Source organism: Trichomycterus rosablanca, chromosome 12 (assembly GCF_030014385.1).
Source record: "Trichomycterus rosablanca isolate fTriRos1 chromosome 12, fTriRos1.hap1, whole genome shotgun sequence".
Classification (NCBI taxonomy): Eukaryota; Metazoa; Chordata; class Actinopteri; order Siluriformes; family Trichomycteridae; genus Trichomycterus; species Trichomycterus rosablanca.
In genome coordinates this window covers 481,492-501,349 of record NC_085999.1, presented here as the reverse complement: position 1 = coordinate 501,349, position 19,858 = coordinate 481,492, and the positions used below count along the sequence as shown (strand labels likewise).

At 45.4% G+C, this 19,858-nt stretch overlaps 1 protein-coding gene across 4 annotated transcripts in view; it reads left to right on the top strand.

Moving 5' to 3' along the window:
- The first annotated feature begins 3,102 nt into the window (after positions 1-3,102).
- Positions 3,103-19,858, top strand: part of obsl1b (obscurin like cytoskeletal adaptor 1b) — a 45,634-nt gene continuing 28,878 nt past the window's right edge. For 2 of the 4 annotated variants that reach the window (XM_063006270.1, XM_063006268.1), the window contains exons 1-16: positions 3,103-3,393; positions 6,183-7,289; positions 9,061-9,330; positions 9,443-9,703; positions 10,802-11,107; positions 11,197-11,463; positions 11,554-11,829; positions 12,674-12,949; positions 13,026-13,301; positions 13,448-13,723; positions 14,013-14,291; positions 14,498-14,776; positions 14,874-14,942; positions 16,801-17,091; positions 18,856-19,140; positions 19,417-19,746. In XM_063006270.1, coding sequence (XP_062862340.1) covers positions 6,275-7,289; positions 9,061-9,330; positions 9,443-9,703; positions 10,802-11,107; positions 11,197-11,463; positions 11,554-11,829; positions 12,674-12,949; positions 13,026-13,301; positions 13,448-13,723; positions 14,013-14,291; positions 14,498-14,776; positions 14,874-14,942; positions 16,801-17,091; positions 18,856-19,140; positions 19,417-19,746 — 4,756 coding nt within the window. In that variant the 5' untranslated portion in view covers positions 3,103-3,393; positions 6,183-6,274. The remainder of the gene's footprint in view (positions 3,394-6,182; positions 7,290-9,060; positions 9,331-9,442; positions 9,704-10,801; positions 11,108-11,196; positions 11,464-11,553; positions 11,830-12,673; positions 12,950-13,025; positions 13,302-13,447; positions 13,724-14,012; positions 14,292-14,497; positions 14,777-14,873; positions 14,943-16,800; positions 17,092-18,855; positions 19,141-19,416; positions 19,747-19,858) is intronic. The other 2 variants (XM_063006271.1, XM_063006272.1) reach the window with 2 other exon arrangements.

Here is a 19,858-nt window from a genome sequence, read left to right as displayed (position 1 = left end):
TATTTGATTCACTCACCTCAGTACTGCAAAGTCGACTACGAGAGATTCTAATTCAGTACTGCTGAAGCAGACTCAGGTGATGAAGCTCCTACCATCACCTCACCAGAAATAAACCCACAACACCAACCTTGAGCATGAGCAAGAACACAAAACCTTTTATTATCCTCACTGAAAGTATGAGAATAATATCATAACTCGTGTCAAGGGGGTCTCAGAATAATGTTAGAACCCAGGGGGGTCTATTGTTTGTTTGTTTATTAGAATTATAACGTTGTGTTTTACACTTTGGTTCCATTCATGACAGGAACGGTAGTTACTCATTACACAAGATTAATCAGTTCAGGTTTAATATCAAACACAGTCATGGACGATTTAGTGTCTCCAGTTCACCCCACTTGCACGTCTTTGGACTGTGGGAGGAAACCGGAGCACCCGGAGGAAACCCATGCGGACACGGGGAGAACATGCAAACTCCATACAGAAAGGACCTGGACCGCCCCACCTGGGGATCGAACCCAGGACCTTCTTGCTGTGAGGCGACAGTGCTACCCACCGAGCCACCATGCCGCCCAAAAAGGGGGGTCTAAGAGAACAAAGCTTGAGAACCAAGTAGTGGAGAGTCATGTTTTTAAATCTTTATATAAAAAGTTGTGAACTGTAGATGGTAAAAACCCTCATTTATTATAAATAATGGACAGAAAGGAAAATAAAGAACTGTGTGAGTGAAAAGTCCTCTTTGTTATCTTTGGTTGGAAAACTTTAATTAAAGCTCAATTTTACACCTAATTACGAAAGCATCACCTGTTCCAAACAGCAGTTATAATCATTAAACATATTTACCAGATTTACATTGATCAGTTGTCTGGTTTTGCTGTTTTTGTATAAAATATCTTTATAAATCAGTTTATAAATCGCTGATTTTCTTGGTTTCTGAGCTGAAGTTTAGTTTCTAGCCACCAGAGGGCGCAAGAGGGCAACTTTTAAATAACGTTTATGTTTAGCATTTATAATAAACGCTTTAATTTTAAAGTTTTGAGTGTTTTAAATATAAAATTCACATTAAATTACTGTCCTCATGTAAATCGATGCCTTACACTTGACCTTTTTATTTTATTTCTTTGACCCACACAACATTTATAGGGGAAATTCCACGATGATAGAGTAACGTTAGCAATCCGGCTAATCTTACAGACTTTTATGAGTGAACTGCTGCGTTTCATGATTCCACCCCATCAGGGGGTCCAAACTTTTCATTTGGGGGCCAGATGGACTAAAATTCATAACCACGGGGCCACAAACACAGAGTCTTTAATAATAATAAAAAATAATAAAAATATAACAGAGCTCCTGATTACTACTAATTCCACTTCATATTTATCTGAGTGATGAATGATCTTCCACAGTGTCGTGATTTCACTCACCAGTTTATAATCCTAACCTCAAGATTATTATACTTCTTTATATTAAACATTTTCACTTATGTTTAATATAAAACTTCCCTCTGAACTCATTCTCAGCACTCCTGAAATCTTCTGCGTTTGCTCTGTCGTCTAGTTCAGCGCTCCCCAACCTTTTTTACACCACGCACTATAGTTTCATATAAGATATAATTTCACGGACCGGCGGGGGCGGGAGGATAACAATATTGTTCACAAACGATGTAAAATGAACGTTTTCCACTGTAACAAGACGCTGTTCCCATCTAGGGGTGACAATAAGACAATAACACCCGAAATAGAAGCAGTGAAAATGCTTTTCTAGCGTCTCTAATAATTCATTCTTTCTGTGCAGCCCGGTAATAAATAGCCCACGGACCGGTACCGGTCTGCGGCCCGGTGGTTGGGGACCTCTGGTGTAGTTCTCGTTTCTCAGGAGCTGACCCATGTAGGTGTAACGTTAATGTTCTGAGTCGGGGAGAGTTTTAGATCTGTTTTATGTCAGAGCGCCACCCAGAGTTTAAACAGTTCAGCAGTTATTCTAAAACCTGATTAATAGCAGCACGACTGTCATTTATTTAGAAAATACCTCATGAGCTGTTTCAAAACTGGTAATGGAAGGTAGTTTGGACGTCCCTGGCTTACGGTATCAAAGGGCACTTTCATTACTCTTATTTTATGGCCGCGCCGAACAGTTGTGTTCCTAGAGAGCTAAAAGTATCGCAGGGTCTATGTGAAGGGGGAACGTCCGGCTTTGCCAGATGAATTGCAAAGACTGTCCAAAAATAAAATCTTAATCTTTTGGGTAGCAAATAAAGAAATTCCTTATAACCACGTTTCCAAAAAGTCCATGAAATATAAGCAGACTTGAAAGGTTTGCGGGGCAGATAAAGTTAAAACAAACAGAGATCTGATTACGTGAAGATCGAGCGCCTGAACACGATCACAGAACCAACAAGTGATCAAATCTGTCGAAACTCAGACTCAAAACAGCGTTTAAAGAAATTCTGCTCTCTACGTTCCTGCTAATGTGTTCTTTGGCAGGTTCGGGGAACGTCTCGGCTTCAAAAAAGAACTGTTAATCCTGGTGAGTTTGTACAAAGCGACTGGCACACACGCTGGCACTGCCAGGAAGATAGTTTTGAGAGCTGGCGGTGCCAGATCGAGTTTCTTCCACCGGCTGAAACCGGAGGAGGGAGTGTGAAACTGAGGGATCTGATTCTCTAAACAGCTGAGGTCTCCTGAGCTTAATCTAACACGATCATCCACTTCATCAGCCTCAGCGTACACACACCAAGGTCCCCGGCTAATGTGTGCATTTTAGTTTAGATATTAGAGGTGTGTTTTTAAAAGAAAGAGACAAAGAAATGATAAACGTCCTGAAATCCTTGTGGGTTGAGTAAATAAGTTCAGTAAATGATCTCGGGTGTATTAAAGGTTTTTAGGATCCAATACAGCTGATGTCCCTCTCCTTCGATTTTATCACAAGGTCTCAAGTAAGCCAACTGATCCACTTTGGAAGAGCCACACGATCTATCTTTAGCCCGAGCGAGCGAGTGAATGGAGAGCTTAACTTATCTTCTCTGCTGTCATCAGGGCCGGCTGTATTTTTAGGGGACGGCAGCAGCTGCTAAAGCATTTAACGCTCCTCCACCAACAATGACACTCGGGGTGTCTCAGAGCTGAACAGCACCCAGCTTTTGGGGACCTGTTACACATTTAGGGAGGAAAAGCGTCCACAAAAGCTGTTCTGATCCCGGCGTGGGGGGCCAGACGAGAAGCCTAAAATGTACAGGTGACGAGGACGAGGCCCGCCCGTTGTCGTGTACGCCAGCGCAGGATTTACCCAGAAGGCAGGAAAACGCCGGACGCAGGAGGAAGTAAATACCCAGAGGAGCAGGTTGAGAGGATTGATTCAGAATGCTGGTCCAGCGTCGGCCCTGAGGACTGAGACGAGGTAGGTCATGTAAACGTGCAGCTTTACTCGGGTCACAGGTCAGCATAATTAAGTCAGAAACACAAACATGAGGTTCATCTCCCCCTCGTTAACCTTTTGTTCATTTATACCAAAATTACAAAGGCTGCAGCACAGTTTGTTCACATCTGATTCTTTATTAATAATAATATTCATTATTATTATTGTCATTATTATTATTATTACTTTAAATATTATTATGATTATGATTATTGTTGTTGTTTTATTATTATAACAACAATATCAGTAATTATTATTACTGTACTTTTTATTATTTAGATTTTGATTAATTATTATTATTATTATTGTTATTATGATTAATTATTGTTATTGTTATTATTATTATTATTATTATTATTGCTGTTTTCATTAATATCATTAATTATGTTATATTTAATTAAAATATTATTTGTTTTACTATTATTATTATTACTATTTTTGTTTTTTTATTTGTTTTACTTTGTTTTATTATTATTATTATTATTATAACAATAATATTCATAATTATTATTGCAGTTACTATTATTATTATTATTTTACTTATTAATTTATTTATTTTCTTTTTATTACTCTATGAACAGCTGTAATATAATTACGTATTACATTTAACAACAATTAATTAAAAAGCAGTATTTTTCTCTGTCAGCATTTTATCAAATTATAACAGTATATCAGTAAATAACGAGTTTATCTTTAATTACAATCTCATATTTAACCATCTAGAAGCTTTAAATGAAAGTCATTGTGTGTGTGTGTGTGTGTGTGTGTACATGTGTGTGCTGGAGTTGTGATGTGTGTGTGTGTGTGTGTACATGCGTGTGCTGGAGTCGTGGTGTGTGTGTGTACATGTGTGTGCTGGAGTTGTGATGTGTGTGTGTGTGTGTGTGTACATGTGTATGATGGAGTCGTGATGTGTGTGTGTGTGTACATGTGTGTGCTGGAGTTGTGATGTGTGTGCTGGAGTTGTGATGTGTGTGTGTGTGTGTGTACATGTGTATGATGGAGTCGTGATGTGTGTGTGTGTGCACATGCGTGTGCTGGAGTCGTGTGTGTGTGTGTGTGTTTACATGTGTATGATGGAGTCGTGGTGTGTGTGTGTGTGTGTGTGTACATGCGTGTGCTGGAGTTGTGATGTGTGTGTGTGTGTGTACATGTGTATGATGGAGTCGTGGTGTGTGTGTGTGTGTGTACATGCGTGTGCTGGAGTTGTGATGTGTGTGTGTGTGTGTGTACATGTGTGTGCTGGAGTTGTGATGTGTGTGTGTGTGTGTACATGTGTATGATGGAGTCGTGATGTGTGTGTGTGTGCACATGCGTGTGCTGCAGTTGTGATGTGTGTGTGTGTGTGTACATGTGTATGATGGAGTCGTGGTGTGTGTGTGTGTGTGTACATGCGTGTGCTGGAGTTGTGATGTGTGTGTGTGTGTGTACATGTGTATGATGGAGTCGTGGTGTGTGTGTGTGTGTGTACATGCGTGTGCTGGAGTTGTGTGTGTGTGTGTGTGTGTGTGTGTGTATGTGTATGATGGAGTCGTGGTGTGTGCGTGTGTGTGTGTGTACATGCGTGTGTGATGTGCTTTGTGTTACCTGACACACAGCCTCTCTCTCACAGGTCTATATAAAGCATGTTCCCATTGAATTACAGCACCAGCTGTGTGTGTGTGTGTGTGTGTGTTGTGACCATCGTTCACCTCCAGACTTTGGCTCTGACCCGGCAAATGTGTTTAGAAAGTTCTGGGAGTAAATACCGCGGTGAAATGCAATCCGACCTGGCCATTAAATCCACCGGTTCACATGCTGACGCCAAACAAACGCCAACACAAACACACATGAAGGAAAAGAACAATGTGATAAACACAAGTCCAGGCGTCGTATCAGGAACTCTACTGAGCACGTTCATTTAAAGAAGTTGAGCAACAACATGTGCTGGTATGTTCCACGCGGTAGCTTTTGCAAAAATAATAACACAAAGGCCAATAAATCACATAAAAATACAATTCATACAAAGTACAAGTCCCTGATTATTTCAGCAGAACGATTCCACACCTAGTTCTGTACACACTACAACACAAAGTGCATGTGCTCGAGCGGCCTGCCTGCAGTCCACATCTGTCTCCTCCTATAGAGGAGAATGAGACGACGGGGAACACGGACTGTTGAGCAGCTGAATCTCGTATTGAGCAAGAACGGAGAAAAATTCCACTCGCAAACCTGCAACCATCAGTGTCCTCAGTTCCTCACACATTAAACAGTAGAATTAATAGGAACACAGATGGAACACAGGGGGGAACACAGGGGGAGGGCGGAGCCTATCCCAGCTTTTCAATGGGCGCAAGTCACACAGTAACCGCCAGTCCATCGCAGGGCACACACACACACACACACACACACGCAATTCAGTGTCTCCAATTAACCTGACTGCATGTTTTTGGACTGTGGGAGGAAACCGGAGCTCCTGGAGGAAACCCACACAGACACGGGGAGAACATGCAAACAACACAGAAAGGACCCGGACTGCCCTGTCTGGGGATTGAACCCAGGACCTTCTTACTGTGAGGCGACAGTGCTACCCACAAGCCACTGTACCGCCCATGTGTAAATCTATTGTGTTCTTGCTTGAGTTCATGCTTTAATACGACTGACAAACATTTGTTTACAAGACAAAATGCTTTTCATAAAATAATTTACAAATATGTAAAATAAAAGTTCTATTGTTGCTACAGTTGTCTGATTCTATCCTGAATGACGAGCTTCTCTCTCTTTCGCTTTAGACTAAAAGCTGATCCAGAACCAGACGAGAACCTGACATTACACAAAGACTGAATGTCTCTCTGTCTGAGGTGACACTGGCAAGCGAAGCGAGATGGATGTGTTTGGCGGAGCACCCCGGTTTCTGGCCTACCCGCGCCCCGTGGTGGTGCAGAGCGGCACGGACGCCGTCCTAAAATGCCAGATCGGCGGCGACCCCAGACCCGCCGTGATCTGGGAGAGAAACAACGAGAAGATCCAGCAGGGTGGCAGGTATCGGGTGTTCGAGGATGGGAACGTTTACAATCTCATCATCGCGGCGGTGACGTTAGAGGACAGCGGGCAGTACATCTGCAAAGCTAAGAACTGCATCGGGGAGACGTACGCCGCCGCCACGCTGAAGGTGGAGGGTGAAGCTCAGGAAATGGAGCTGAGGGAGGAGAACAGGCCGCGGTTTCTCATCAAACCTCTGTCCACCAGAGTGGGCCGGGGGGAGGACGCCGTGTTCTCCTGTAAGCTGTGGGGGAAGCCGAGGCCGGAGGTGGTCTGGGAGAAGGACGGTAAGAAGCTGAACGAGATCTTCGAGAGCACACACTTCAGTGTCGGATATCAGGATGGAGGATGGTTCCAGCTGAAGATCTTTAAAACCAGGGCGCCCGATGGTGGAGTGTACACGTGCAAGGCCAGGAACGAGTTCGGTGAGAGTTTGGCCGGAGCCGTGCTGCTGGTGGACGCGGGTCCTGGACACGAGGACGAGGGGGGCAGGAACGGTTACACCAACGGTCACTGGAAATCCCACCAGGCCAAGCAGAGGAGCAGCAAGCAGGTGGCGACCAGGCTGAAGGACTACCCGCTTCCAAACTCCGTCAAGGTGAAAATGTTCGCCGTGACGGAGGGGAAACACGCAAAGTTCCGCTGTTACGTGACGGGGAAACCCAAACCAGAGATCATCTGGAGGAAGGACGGTAAGATCATCCTGTCGGGGAGGAGATACCTGCTGTACGAGGACCGTGAGGGATACTTCACTCTGAAGGTTCTGTACTGTAAACAGCAGGATAACGGAGTTTACGTATGTGCAGCGTCCAACACGGCAGGACAGACGCTGAGCGCCGTGCATCTCTTCGTTAAAGGTGAGACTTTTAGCATGCGAACAAAAAGACGTATATATACAATATTTATAAATGTATCTAGCTGTGGCCATGTAAAACATTAATTTAATGTATATCTTTTTATATATCTTTACATTTCTATTTTTTAACGTATGTATAAACACTTCTATATCACTATATTCCTGAAAGCTGCTCTAACGTTGCAAATTTCCCCCTGTGGGATCTTTCCTAACCTAACCTAACCTAACCTAACCTAACCTAACAAAAGCCAGCCATGTCTATGTTCGGGATTTGATTATACATTTTTGAGTCGTTAGAAGAGCTACGTTCACCACTGTTATTTATTAAGATAAGCAAATTTTATTTGAACCAAAGTCTGCAAAGCAGCTTGGTTCTCACACAGTCTGAATTATGTCTTCACTACAAACCAACCAGCACCCTCAGATCTTCCTCTGCTGGGTTACTCACGATCCCACTATCCAGCCTACATGGGTCTGGTGATGGTGCCTCCTCTAGGTTCTTCGACTCTGCGACTCTCTTCACCCACATGTCCAACAGGTAAAGTCAATATCAACAAAACCAGGAGTTCCAAAAGGCCTCAACGAGAACATGAATGCTGGATTTGTGCTAGTGGTGTGGTAGTGGTGTATGGTGCTGATGGTTCTAATGGTCTGATAAAGTCTCACTGTAGTCCAGTTAAACGCATCTGCTTGTCTTTTATGATACTTTACCACGTGTTAAATTGGCATTTACTTAAAATATATTTAAGTGGAAATTTAAAGGTGGCACAGCTGGTAACGTGGGTTCCAAACAGCACCAAAACACTTGGTACCTAGGTTTGATTCTCAGCTCTGGTCAACATCTACTGGATGTTTCACATGTCAGAGCAGCTTTTTACTGTCCAGCAGTGGATTTATACAGAAAGAATATAAAAGCAGATGTAAGGATGAACATGCTATGCACCTTCTACTCCTCTACCACTTGTGCCAGTGCCTTAACCATACAGTAGGAGTCGCTGTTGAGCAGCAGAGACGTGACTCAAAGAGGTGAAGCTTTCCACCAAGACTTGGACTTCAGTCACCAAAACACTCCCTACAATCACTTAAAAAAGGAAGTGGAAGGTCGATAAAGTGGCTCTGATTAATACGAGAATAATATATGTGTGATATACTGTTTTAAAAATCAAATACACTCCATAGACAAAAGTATTGGGACGCCCCGTCTAATGACTGAATTTATGTGTTTCAGCCACAACATTCATTAACAGGTGTAATAAATCAGTTATATAAAGGGAATGATGTGCTTCCGACTTTGCAGCAACAGTTTAGGGAAGGTCCTTTTCTGTTTCAGCATGAGCGAGCTTTGCAGCAACAGTTTAGGGAAAGCCCTGTCCTCTTCCAGCATGAACAAGCTCTACAAAGATGTAAAGCTAAGCTCGGTTTAAAAACCAAGAAACGTTCCAGTGTCCAGCACAGAGCCCTGAGCTCAGCCCCACTCAACAGCTCTGGGATGAACCGGAACACGGACTGATCAATCAGCACCCAGCCATACAAATGCTGGACACAAATTCCCACACACAGACACATGTCAAAGTCTTGTGAGAAGCTTCTCAGAAGAGCGACTGTTGTTCTAGATAAAACGATTACACGGACGTGACAAGGCGTCCAGCAAGCTCACAGTCTGGTGTCCGAATACTTTTGGCCACTAGTGAATATACTGTATGTTATCTTGCAAAATAAAGAATAAACATCACTTACAGGCTTTATTAAATATATTTTCTTTACCATCTCAGAACCGCCCGTGAGATTTAAGCAGCCACTCATTGACCTGGAGGTCTGGGAGCGGGACCTGGCCATCCTGGAATGCGAAGTGCCCGAGGACTCGGTGCCCATTACGTGGTATCTAGAGGACCGGAGGCTACAGCCGGGGGCCAAATACGGGATGGAGGAGTGGGGGACGAAGCGCAGGCTCACGATTCGAGACATGGGAGTGGATGACGATGGGATCTACCTGTGCGAGATGCCAGACGGAGGGCGGAGCATTGCTGAGGTAACTGTCAAAGGTAAATATCTGTTCCTAGAGCTGAGATTCAAACTACTCCGGTTCTGGTTCTGCTGTTCGGTATCAAAGACGTCATCCAATAAATCGAAATTCCTGCACTCGCACCCTGACAGGTACCATAGTGAGGAAGCTGCCCAGGAAGGTGGACGTTCTGGAGGGTGAGAATGCAGCGTTTTGTGTGGAGGTAGAGGAGGAGGAGATGGACATTCACTGGTACAAAGATGGAACAGAGCTCAGAGAGACTCATCAGACCATCCTCAAATCCTTTGGCAGGACTCATATTCTAGTTTTTGTTAATACGACACCCCAGGATTCTGGCATGGTCACCTTTTACGTGGGAAGATCAAAGACGTCGTCTCAACTAAGAGTCAAAGGTGAGAAATCGTTCATTTATCTGAATGTCAGGTGTTGACGTTGACCTTAGACTGAGAGAGAGAGAGATCTCCAAAATATGAATATAGTGATAATTTGGCCCAGGCTTCATCAGGTCGCCCCGAAAGCCTTTCACGATAACGGGGTGGAGGGGTGGGGGTCGGACGCACCATAAGTTTGGAACTTCTGGAAAATACTCCCGATGGTGTCTCGAGGAATGTTCAAGGTCTTGGAGATCGTCTTTTACCCTTGACCTTTTGGTTGAATGAAATAATCTCCTCTCTCAGCTTTTGTGAACAGCACAGTTCCAACACTCCATGAGCACTTGAATCTCTGGTAACGCATCACAGCTGAAGCAGATGACGGCCCAATGGTTTAATCATGTTGTAACCCAACTTTAGGTCCTACAAACCAGTAGGTTTTACTCTTCACTCTTCTAAGAGTCTTTATTTTATTTTTTTCAAGGTTGAACATGACCGGCTTTTTGGTAGAAGAATCAATATTTGGTAGAAGATCTTGAGGCTCACATTTTAGTCAATGGGAAATGTTTTCCACGCACATGTAAAGCTCCATCAGCTGTCTCGAGCATGATAACCCAATTATGCTGGGGTATCTCAGACCTACAGACCAGTGTGTTGGTGCAAGGATGTTCTCTTAAGTAAACCTGTACCACCCTTTTAAACCAGTGAGTCCAGGCCACCCGGGGAGGATGAAGGTCCCTGCTGAGTTTGGTTCCTCTCAAGGTTTTCCTGCCACTGTCGCCCTCGGCTGCTCAACGGGGGTTTTTGGTCTGTCGATTCTGGATGCTGTAAAGTTGCTTTGAGATGATGTCTGATGTACAAAGCTTGCTTCAGGAGGGTTTTGGTTCTTTGTATAACAAGTTTGTATGTTCTATTACTATGCTGCTGTCCTGTTGGGCAACTAAAGCAACTGCAAAAAGCAAAACAATCAAAAACAGTCCTGATGGAAAAGTGATTCTATTATTGTGCTAGTCTGCAGCCAACGTTATGATTTAAAAAGCAACTGTCTGTACTATCTGTATTCTTCAGGACAAACAATCTAATGTTTATTCCTTCATTCCACGTCCTTCCATTTCCCAGCGGTCAGACACTGCCCACCTAGCTCTCCCGTGGGGGTTCAGATCAACACGGAGCGAGCGAACGCAGCCCTCCTGTCCTGGGTTCCAGCGCAGGACTGCCGAAAGAACCCACCCTCGGGTTACATCCTAGAGAGACAGGAAATGGGCTCTCAGGAGTGGCTGCAGTGCCTGACCACAGACTCGGCCACGTCCGTGGAGATCCTGGGCGACAGCGTGCCGTGCGAGGCCGACTACAGGTTCCGAATCTGCAGCGTCAACAAGTACGGGAGGAGCGGATACGTGGAGTTCCCGCGAGCAGTTCATCTGGGTAACTTTATTCCTCCTGTTTTGACTGATCCATATTCCAGAAATTAAGACTTTCAAATGGTAAACGATCCATATGTATATTGTTTTCAGTACCAGTGGCCAAAATACAAACTGCTCTACAGGACGCTCTGGTGCCGGAGGGTCAGGACGCCTGTTTTACCATCGAGCTGTCCGCCTCGGTCATAGGCACCTGGTTTTGGAACGGCAACCAGATTCAGGATGACGATCGCTTCTCGATAAGACGCTCACGTACACACCAATCGCTCCGGATCCGAGGGGTTCGAGACAGCGACAACGGAGCAGAGATCACATTCATCGCTTATGGAATACGCGACTCTGCTGCTCTGTATATACAAGGTAAGGACGTGCATTGGGCTGCATTGGTACTCTGACCAGCTATGCTTACTGTACTGTACTGATGTATTGTTTATTTCCCTCATGATGCAGCACCGTTAGTTAAATTCACTCCACTGTCCGAGATGGACCGAAACAAGTTTGCCGAAGTCGGCAACCCCATCGTTCTGTACTGCGAGCTGTCGGATCCGGAGGCTCCCGTCCGCTGGTATAAGAACGGCGTAGAGCTGCACTCGGCGGAGGGTCTTCACATCCAATCAGAAGGAACCATGAGGAGGATCGTCATCCAATCGGCTGATTTTTCGCATTCGGGCGTTTACAGCTGCGACGCCATCGATGACGTTATCAGGTTTAACGTGGAGGTCGAAGGTGAGTTTAAATTACAGCGGTACCTTGGTTGAGTTTTAAAGACAAATCCTTCTGATAACACAAATATAATATAAACACACTGAAATACAATTACTAACAGTTACACATCAATAAAATACAATAAAAGCTGCACTTTAGTTTGACTTCTTTATTGTTTCCTGATGCTTCTTAATGGTGGAGATGCTCGATGTTTGAATACTGTATTCCCTTTAGCACCTGCGCATTCACACGAGAAGTGACAAAACCGCTTTTGTGCCGCTGTGCCGTTATTTCCTATGAAGTGTGACGGCGGTGCACAAAACTTAGCGTGACTTATTGTAGTAAAACAGCGAGTGAGGAATGTGATTAGTGGAGGAACTTATGAGCAGTAATAATGAAGAGAAGTTTAGTGCTCCTGTCTCCTTCTTTTACTACATTAAACCACGTTAAGCTTTATTTTCAACCAGAAGCGTTTCAGACTCTGGGAGAAGCTGATTCTGATTCTCACCATTTCTCAGAAGCTGGAGCTGTAACACAAGTTTAAAAGTGAAACAGGGAGGAGAATCCAGATAAACACAGATACATGTGGAGCTGTAACCCTGGATCTGACGCTTATTCCACACTGATGCAGATTCAGATCAGATTCACACACTGATCAGGTTTAATAATAAAAAAGCTGAACATGTTGAGTTTAAGGTACAAATTTCTCCACAAAGGGTGTCAAACTTCAAAGATTTGGAGTTTAGGGGACGTCGAGTTACAAGGTACCGCTGTATGGTTTTTTTTGTTCTTTTTTATGGTAATTTAATGAGCACAAGATTAAACAAACTGAAATCTAAAATCACAGTAATTAAAACACCCACAGCTCCGCCGGTGAGGTTCACAGAACTTCCAGTGGCTGAGAGGAACAAGTCAATCGAAGCCGGAAATCCCATCGTACTGCAGTGTGAGCTCTCCGATCCCACCGCCCAAGTCTTCTGGTACAAAGACGGAGCCAAACTTCTACCACAGAGCGGACTGAGCTTTCAATCCGACGCCGCAAAGAGGGAACTCGAGGTCCAGAAGGCTGAGTTTTACCATTCTGGGGTGTACAGCTGCAGGACGAAGGGCGCCGCCGTGCAGTTCAACGTGGAAATTAAAGGTGATTTGGTTTTAACACCTCACTTCATTCCGAGGGTTCTAAAAGTGAGGTATTAAATACATTTAAATATTTACAGCTCCACCTATAAGGTTCTCAGCTCTCCCGGAATTCGAGAGGAGAAAGAGCGTGGAGGCGGGCGGCGTGGTCGTCCTGCGGTGCGAGGTATCGGACCCCTCGGCAGAGGTCGGCTGGTCAAAGGACGGGGAGGAATTTCTCGTTCAGTCTGGAGTAGACCTCGTGTCTGAGGGCTGCGTTCGGAAATTAATCATCCAGAGAGCCGACGCGTCGCACGCCGGGGTGTTTAGGTGCACGACCGACGACGACGTTCTGGAGTACCACGTGGAGGTCAAAGGTGATTCCACCACACTCATGATTTCATTCCTCTACGCTGCTCTTTCTAGATTTTAAATGTCGTTCGGGTGAATTTATGTCGTTTGTTTTGACGTTTTCACGTGCATAAAAAATCTTTATGATTCTGTCACGAATCGCCGCCCGTAGCTGCACAAGTGCGCTTCTCAGCCGTCCCCGAAGACGACCGGAACAAAAGCGTGGAGGCTGGCAGCAGTTTTCAGCTCCGCTGCGAGGTGTCGGATCCGACCGCCGGCGTGCGCTGGTACGCGGGCAACGCGGAGATCCGACCGGATACCGGCTGGGATATGAGAGCGGAGGGAATGCTCAGGATGCTGGTAGTCCGGACTTCCGATCCCAGTCACTCTGGACTGTACAGCTGCAAGACGCCCGACGACTCGGTGCACTTCAGCGTGGATATTAAAGGTGATTCATGAGCATGTACATCCAGTAACCTGAAGTGCATTTTTCTCTCCCGTTAACTAGAATCAAACTAACTACAAATAAAAAACAAATCCTGTTGTATTGTCTGTGTCTCATAGCACTGCTGCTATGGACGTGCCTCTTATAGCGCCCTGTTTGAATCTGTTATTACCTGGTTTGCATCACTAGGCTAACGTGCATTTTGGTCTGAGAGATCAGATTAGTCAGGACGGGAGGTTCTCTCTTAGCTGCCAGGTTATTAATCTTATGTATATTCTACGGCCGCATGAAGCTCCGTCAGCGAGGTTCTCAACCTTGCCAGAGGTTGTGGAGAAAGTGCTGGTTGACCACCCGGACCACTCGACCGACCCACGCCGTGAAATCTCAGAGCCGCCGGCCGAGGCGTGTTGGTACGAGGACGGAGTAGATCTCCTCTCTAAAAATCTAGATCATATTAAAAAGGAAAGCAAGAGGAAGCTCGCTGTCCAAGCGGCGCAAGCCTCCGAGTCCGGATGGTACGACTCTTTGAGAAAGGATGATCCACTCATCCGGTTTAATGTTGGACAGAAAGGTGATTGTTTCAATATTTTGCCGTCATTACGTCATTAACGTCATTAACGTTTTAGTGCGCAGACTAACCCTGGTGCTCAGTGTGAGCTCTTAGTCGTGGTACTCATGCACATGATCGGCTTCTCACGGCCAGTACGCGTGTGATTGTTTATTAACTTCTGACAGACTGTGTAAAGTCTTTGTGTCTTTGTCCATGATGGTTCGTAGCGCCGCCTTCACAAGCTCCGGACGTCCCCGAACCTAAGAGGAGAAAGTTTACCGGGGGAAGCGAACACGTCTCGAGTACCGAACGGAATAACCTCTCGGACTTGCTGCATGATGCTGCAGATGAGAAAAAGACGTTACATCCACCCCTCACTGAGCCCGAACCTTTAATGAAGTCAGAAGTGTCCATCAGGAGTTTAATCATCAAGTCATCCGATAAACGAGACGACGCCAACAGACCTCGGACCCCCGACGATCACATCCAGGTTAACGTGGATAAAGGTGCTCTGCAGTTTGCAGTAATTCCTAATCATTTCTAATCAAGGGAAGCTGGTTGAAGCTGGTCGGCTTATTGTTTTCTTTGTGGCTTTCCTGACAGCCGGACAGTCTCCCTCTGAAGCGTACAGGGGGGAGCGCTGTGATGACCAGTGCGCTTTGGATATGAAAGGTGATTTCAAATTGCTTCTCCACCTTAAGCTCACTTAACCCAGTAGATTTGCACCACTAACCCTGGCGGTGTGTGTGTGACACCCTGTTTTTAAAGACCGAGTCCGTGCACCTTCCCGAACTAATCTCTCAATCTTAATCCGACGTCCGGTTGGTCTGCAATCTTCCCGCCTAACCAAACATTTATAAACGTCATTCCTAATAGCTTTGACTCCTCGCTTTTCAGAACCATCATCATCATCATTCAAACCAATGAAACGTTTGCTGAAATGTGTACGAATGATTGGATGAATGAATGATTGGATGGATGGATGGATGGATGGATGACGTTGGCTGTTCTCTGTGTTTGCTTGGCTGTGCCGTGTTTCCAGACCACTCCGTCATACGGTCGTCTCTCTTGATTTTCTTTTATGTGTCATAACATCTTGAAATTAATCATCAGCACTTCTTTTAAAAAGTGGAGACCCACTGAAACTTTTCTTTGTCCGCATCACACAACCACAGCTGAATCCCGCCCCGGGATTGTAAGGAACCAGACCTCTCAGGAACCGGGAACTTTATTCTTCACGGCGCCTGTGGAGTCGACGAACGCCGAGGTCGGAGATACAAATCTGAGCTTCGACAGCATGGCGGTTCCAGAGCTGCTCAAGCGCGAGGCGAGTACGGTAATTCAGAGAATAACGGAGGTCACAGAGAGGGCAAAGATCTCAAGAGGACACGTGGTGAGCGAGAATGAGAGAATCAGAGAGACAAACGTCGACTTTACTGAGCGTGAAGTTTCAGAGCTGAGAAAGAGGCACATCTCTAACGAGTGCTTGAATCTTGTAGAAGTTTCTGAGTCGGCTGAGAGCAAGAACGATCCAGAAAGAGCGAGCTTCACAGCTCCAGAGCTTCCAGAGGTGGCAGAGAGTATTAACGAGAAAAGCTTGAGCTTCTCTGTAATTCCAGAGCTGGAGCAGAGCGCTCTCCATGAAGAAAGCTTAAACGTTTTTGCACTTCCAGCTCTCACCAGCACTGAGACCAAAGAGGAACGCTTGAGCTACATAGAAATCTCTGAAATGTCAGAAAACGAGACAAAAACGGCGAGCTCGAGCAGTACAAACGTCCAAACCCTCACAAACAGTGTGAGAAATAATGACGAAGGCTTGAGCTTCACCGCAGTCCTGAGTGAAGTGTCGGACGCAAACCAGATCGATGACGAAATCTTAAACGTCGCAGCAGATCCTCAACCCGGCCGGAGCGAGATCTTTAAAACACAGCGTACGTCCTGCACCGATGTGGAAGAAGAGAAACTTACAGAACCGCTAAACTTCATCTCCTTCTTCCAAGACGGACGAGACCTCGAGGCACCAGAGACCTCCCCGGACGGCGGCGTTTTAGCAATTAAGGTGGATCACCAAGGTGATTTAAGTAGTGAGCTCCATCATTCAGCAAATAATGATGAGAGCGACGTACATTCCATTTCAGAATTTGCTACGTAACCACGTAATGCCATTATTTCCCATCCTGAACCCATAACTGATTCATAACAGAATCCAGATCTAGATAACGATACTGCATGGCCTGCAGATTTCCACCTATAGGTTGGTAAAAGAGGTTTCTGTTAGCTTTATACATAAAATACATAACTAATTTAATCCATGAAATATTCACACCTAACAAGATCATGTTTCATCTCTAAATTGATTTAAATTCAGCTAAAAAACATAACCGAGTTGGTTTGGTGTTTTCCTGGAGCATTAAACTAGTCTGTAACCAGATAATCAGCCTAAATTCAACCTTAACCTGTCAGTCTGATCCGATGCGTGTTGTTTTAGTAGTAATGCAGATCTCTCTCTATATAACTCAACACACTCTAGCTGCAAAGGCGAATGTCTCAGCGTGCCAGGGAGGGCAGCCGACGCCCGCCGAAGCGGATTACCCCCGGGAGCCCGATGAAGCATCCTGCCCCAAAGATCCGAGCGAGATCTCTGAACGTACGCTCCAAACCCGTGGGCGTCAGGAACCGCCCCTAGTCGGGCGACGTGACAGAAACGTGACGTCCGACGCCCTAAAAAAACAAACCGCCCAATTGCCAAAGACGCCGCCCAACGAGGCGCGGGCGGCCGAGACTAAGGATCGATCGGTGACCTATCAGGAGCGAGTAAAAGGTGACTTGAGGCTTTGTGTCTAACAAAAAAGCAACTAACCCTGTCATGACTGTTGTTGAAATGTTCTAGATGTAAACCAGGCTGAAGCGAGTAATGACTGCTGTGCTCTCCTGATATATAAACATACAGTGTATCACAAAAGTGAGTACACCCCTCACATTTCTGCAAATATTTCATTATATCTTTTCATGGGACAACACTATAGAAATAAAACTTGGATATAACTTAGAGTAGTCAGTGTACAGCTTGTACAGCAGTGTAGATTTACTGTCTTCTGAAAATAACTCAACACACAGCCATTAATGTCTAAATAGCTGGCAACATAAGTGAGTACACCCCACAGTGAACATGTCCAAATTGTGCCCAAATGTGTCGTTGTCCCTCCCTGGTGTCATGTGTCAAGGTCCCAGGTGTAAATGCGGAGCAGGGCTGTTAAATTTGGTGTTTTGGGTACAATTCTCTCATACTGGCCACTGGATATTCAACATGGCACCTCATGGCAAAGAACTCTCTGAGGTTGTGAGAAATAGAATTGTTGCTCTCCACAAAGATGGCCTGGGCTATAAGAAGATTGCTAACACCCTGAAACTGAGCTACAGCATGGTGGCCAAGGTCATACAGCGGTTTTCCAGGACAGGTTCCACTCGGAACAGGCTTCGCCAGGGTCGACCAAAGAAGTTGAGTCCACGTGTTCGGCGTCATATCCAGAGGTTGGCTTTAAAAAATAGACACATGAGTGCTGCCAGCATTGCTGCAGAGGTTGAAGACGTGGGAGGTCAGCCTGTCAGTGCTCAGACCATACGCCGCACACTGCATCAACTCGGTCTGCATGGTCGTCATCCCAGAAGGAAGCTGACGCACAAGAAAGCCAGCAAACAGTTTGCTGAAGACAAGCAGTCCAAGAACATGGATTACTCGAATGCCCTGTGGTCTGACGAGACCAAGATAAACTTGTTTGGCTCAGATTGTGTCCAGCATGTGTGGCGGCGCCCTGGTGAGAAGTACCAAGACAACTGTATCTTGCCTACAGTCAAGCATGGTGGTGGTAGCATCATGGTCTTGGGCTGCATGAGTGTTGCTGGCACTGGGGAGCTGCGGTTCATTGAGGGAAACATGAATTCCAACATGTACTGTGACATTCTGAAACAGAGCATGATCCCCTCCCTTCGAAAACTGGGCCTCATGGCAGTTTTCCAACAGGATAACGACCCCAAACACAACCTCCAAGATGACAACTGCCTTGCTGAGGAAGCTGAAGGTAAAGGTGATGGACTAAACCCAATTGAGCACCTGTGGCGCATCCTCAAGTGGAAGGTGGAGGAGTTCAAGGTGTCTAACATCCACCAGCTCCGTGATGTCATCATGGAGGAGTGGAAGAGGATTCCAGTAGCGACCTGTGCAGCTCTGGTGAATTCCATGCCCAGGAGGGTTAAGGCAGTGCTGGATAATAATGGTGGTCACACAAAATATTGACACTTTGGGCACAATTTGGACATGTTCACTGTGGGGTGTACTCACTTATGTTGCAGCTATTTAGACATTAATGGCTGTGTGTTGAGTTATTTTCAGAAGACAGTAAATCTACACTGCTGTACAAGCTGTACACTGACTACTCTAAGTTATATCCAAGTTTTATTTCTATAGTGTTGTCCCATGAAAAGATATAATGAAATATTTGCAGAAATGTGAGGGGTGTACTCACTTTTGTGATACACTGTACATCTATATAACTCATGATATGGCTTTATCTCTCCAAACCTGAAGCACCTTCACCTAAACCTGTAACATTCACACCACTACCCGAGAGCGCCAGGACCAAGAGCATCGGGCGCGGCATGCCGCTCGTACTCCAGTGTGAGGTCTCAGACCCGTACGCTCCGGTACGTTGGTTTAAGGATGGAATTGAGCTCAGAACTGAAAACGGGTTAGTGATCCAGTCTGAGGATTGTATACGGAGGCTGGTCGTACCCACGGCGGAAGTCTGTCACACCGGAGCGTACGACTGCGAGGCAATGGATGACCATGTAAAATTTAAGGTGCATGTCAAAGGTAAAACATAGTTTCATGGCTTCGAATCAACAGAAACCTTAATCAAAGCAGATAGAATAAGTAGGACGAACAGCGAGCATTAAAATCACAACCGTACACTAAATGATTCTGTTTCTCTAAACAAAACAAAACAAAACAATAGTTTGGTGTTTTTATTGTATTTAAAGTGCCGTGCATGAAACAACCATAATAAAAGCATTCAAACACTCACATCACCTCAAATATCCATCAGAAATAAACCTGCTTTTATTAAAACTGCCAAATTGAACTTTTTAGCTGCACAGAGGACGAGTCCAAGTCCGACGCTCCCAGAGACTCAGAGGAATCAAATTCCTTCAAACGAAACGGACGAGACCGGCGTTCCACAGAGCCGGCTGATCCCTACAGATCAGCTCGGCCGCTACGCACGACCAGAAGAAGTAAAAGCAGAAGAACGAATTAAAAACAGTCCGAGCGTCGGCCAATCCGAGGATGCTGTCAGAACTCATGATGAGAAATCAGACGAGCCGTCCGATACTGGAGCGTACGCTTGTCAGACGGAGGACACGGACACGGACAAGAACACGGACATGAACGCAGACGCCCCGATATCTGTGGAACCATCAGGTGATTCCTCAATCCATCATCTCTGATAGCTCGACCCACCCGATCACAGTACTAACCCCTTCAGTCCCGACACGCTCACTACTAGTGTGTTAATAACGTCGTCTGAATGAGG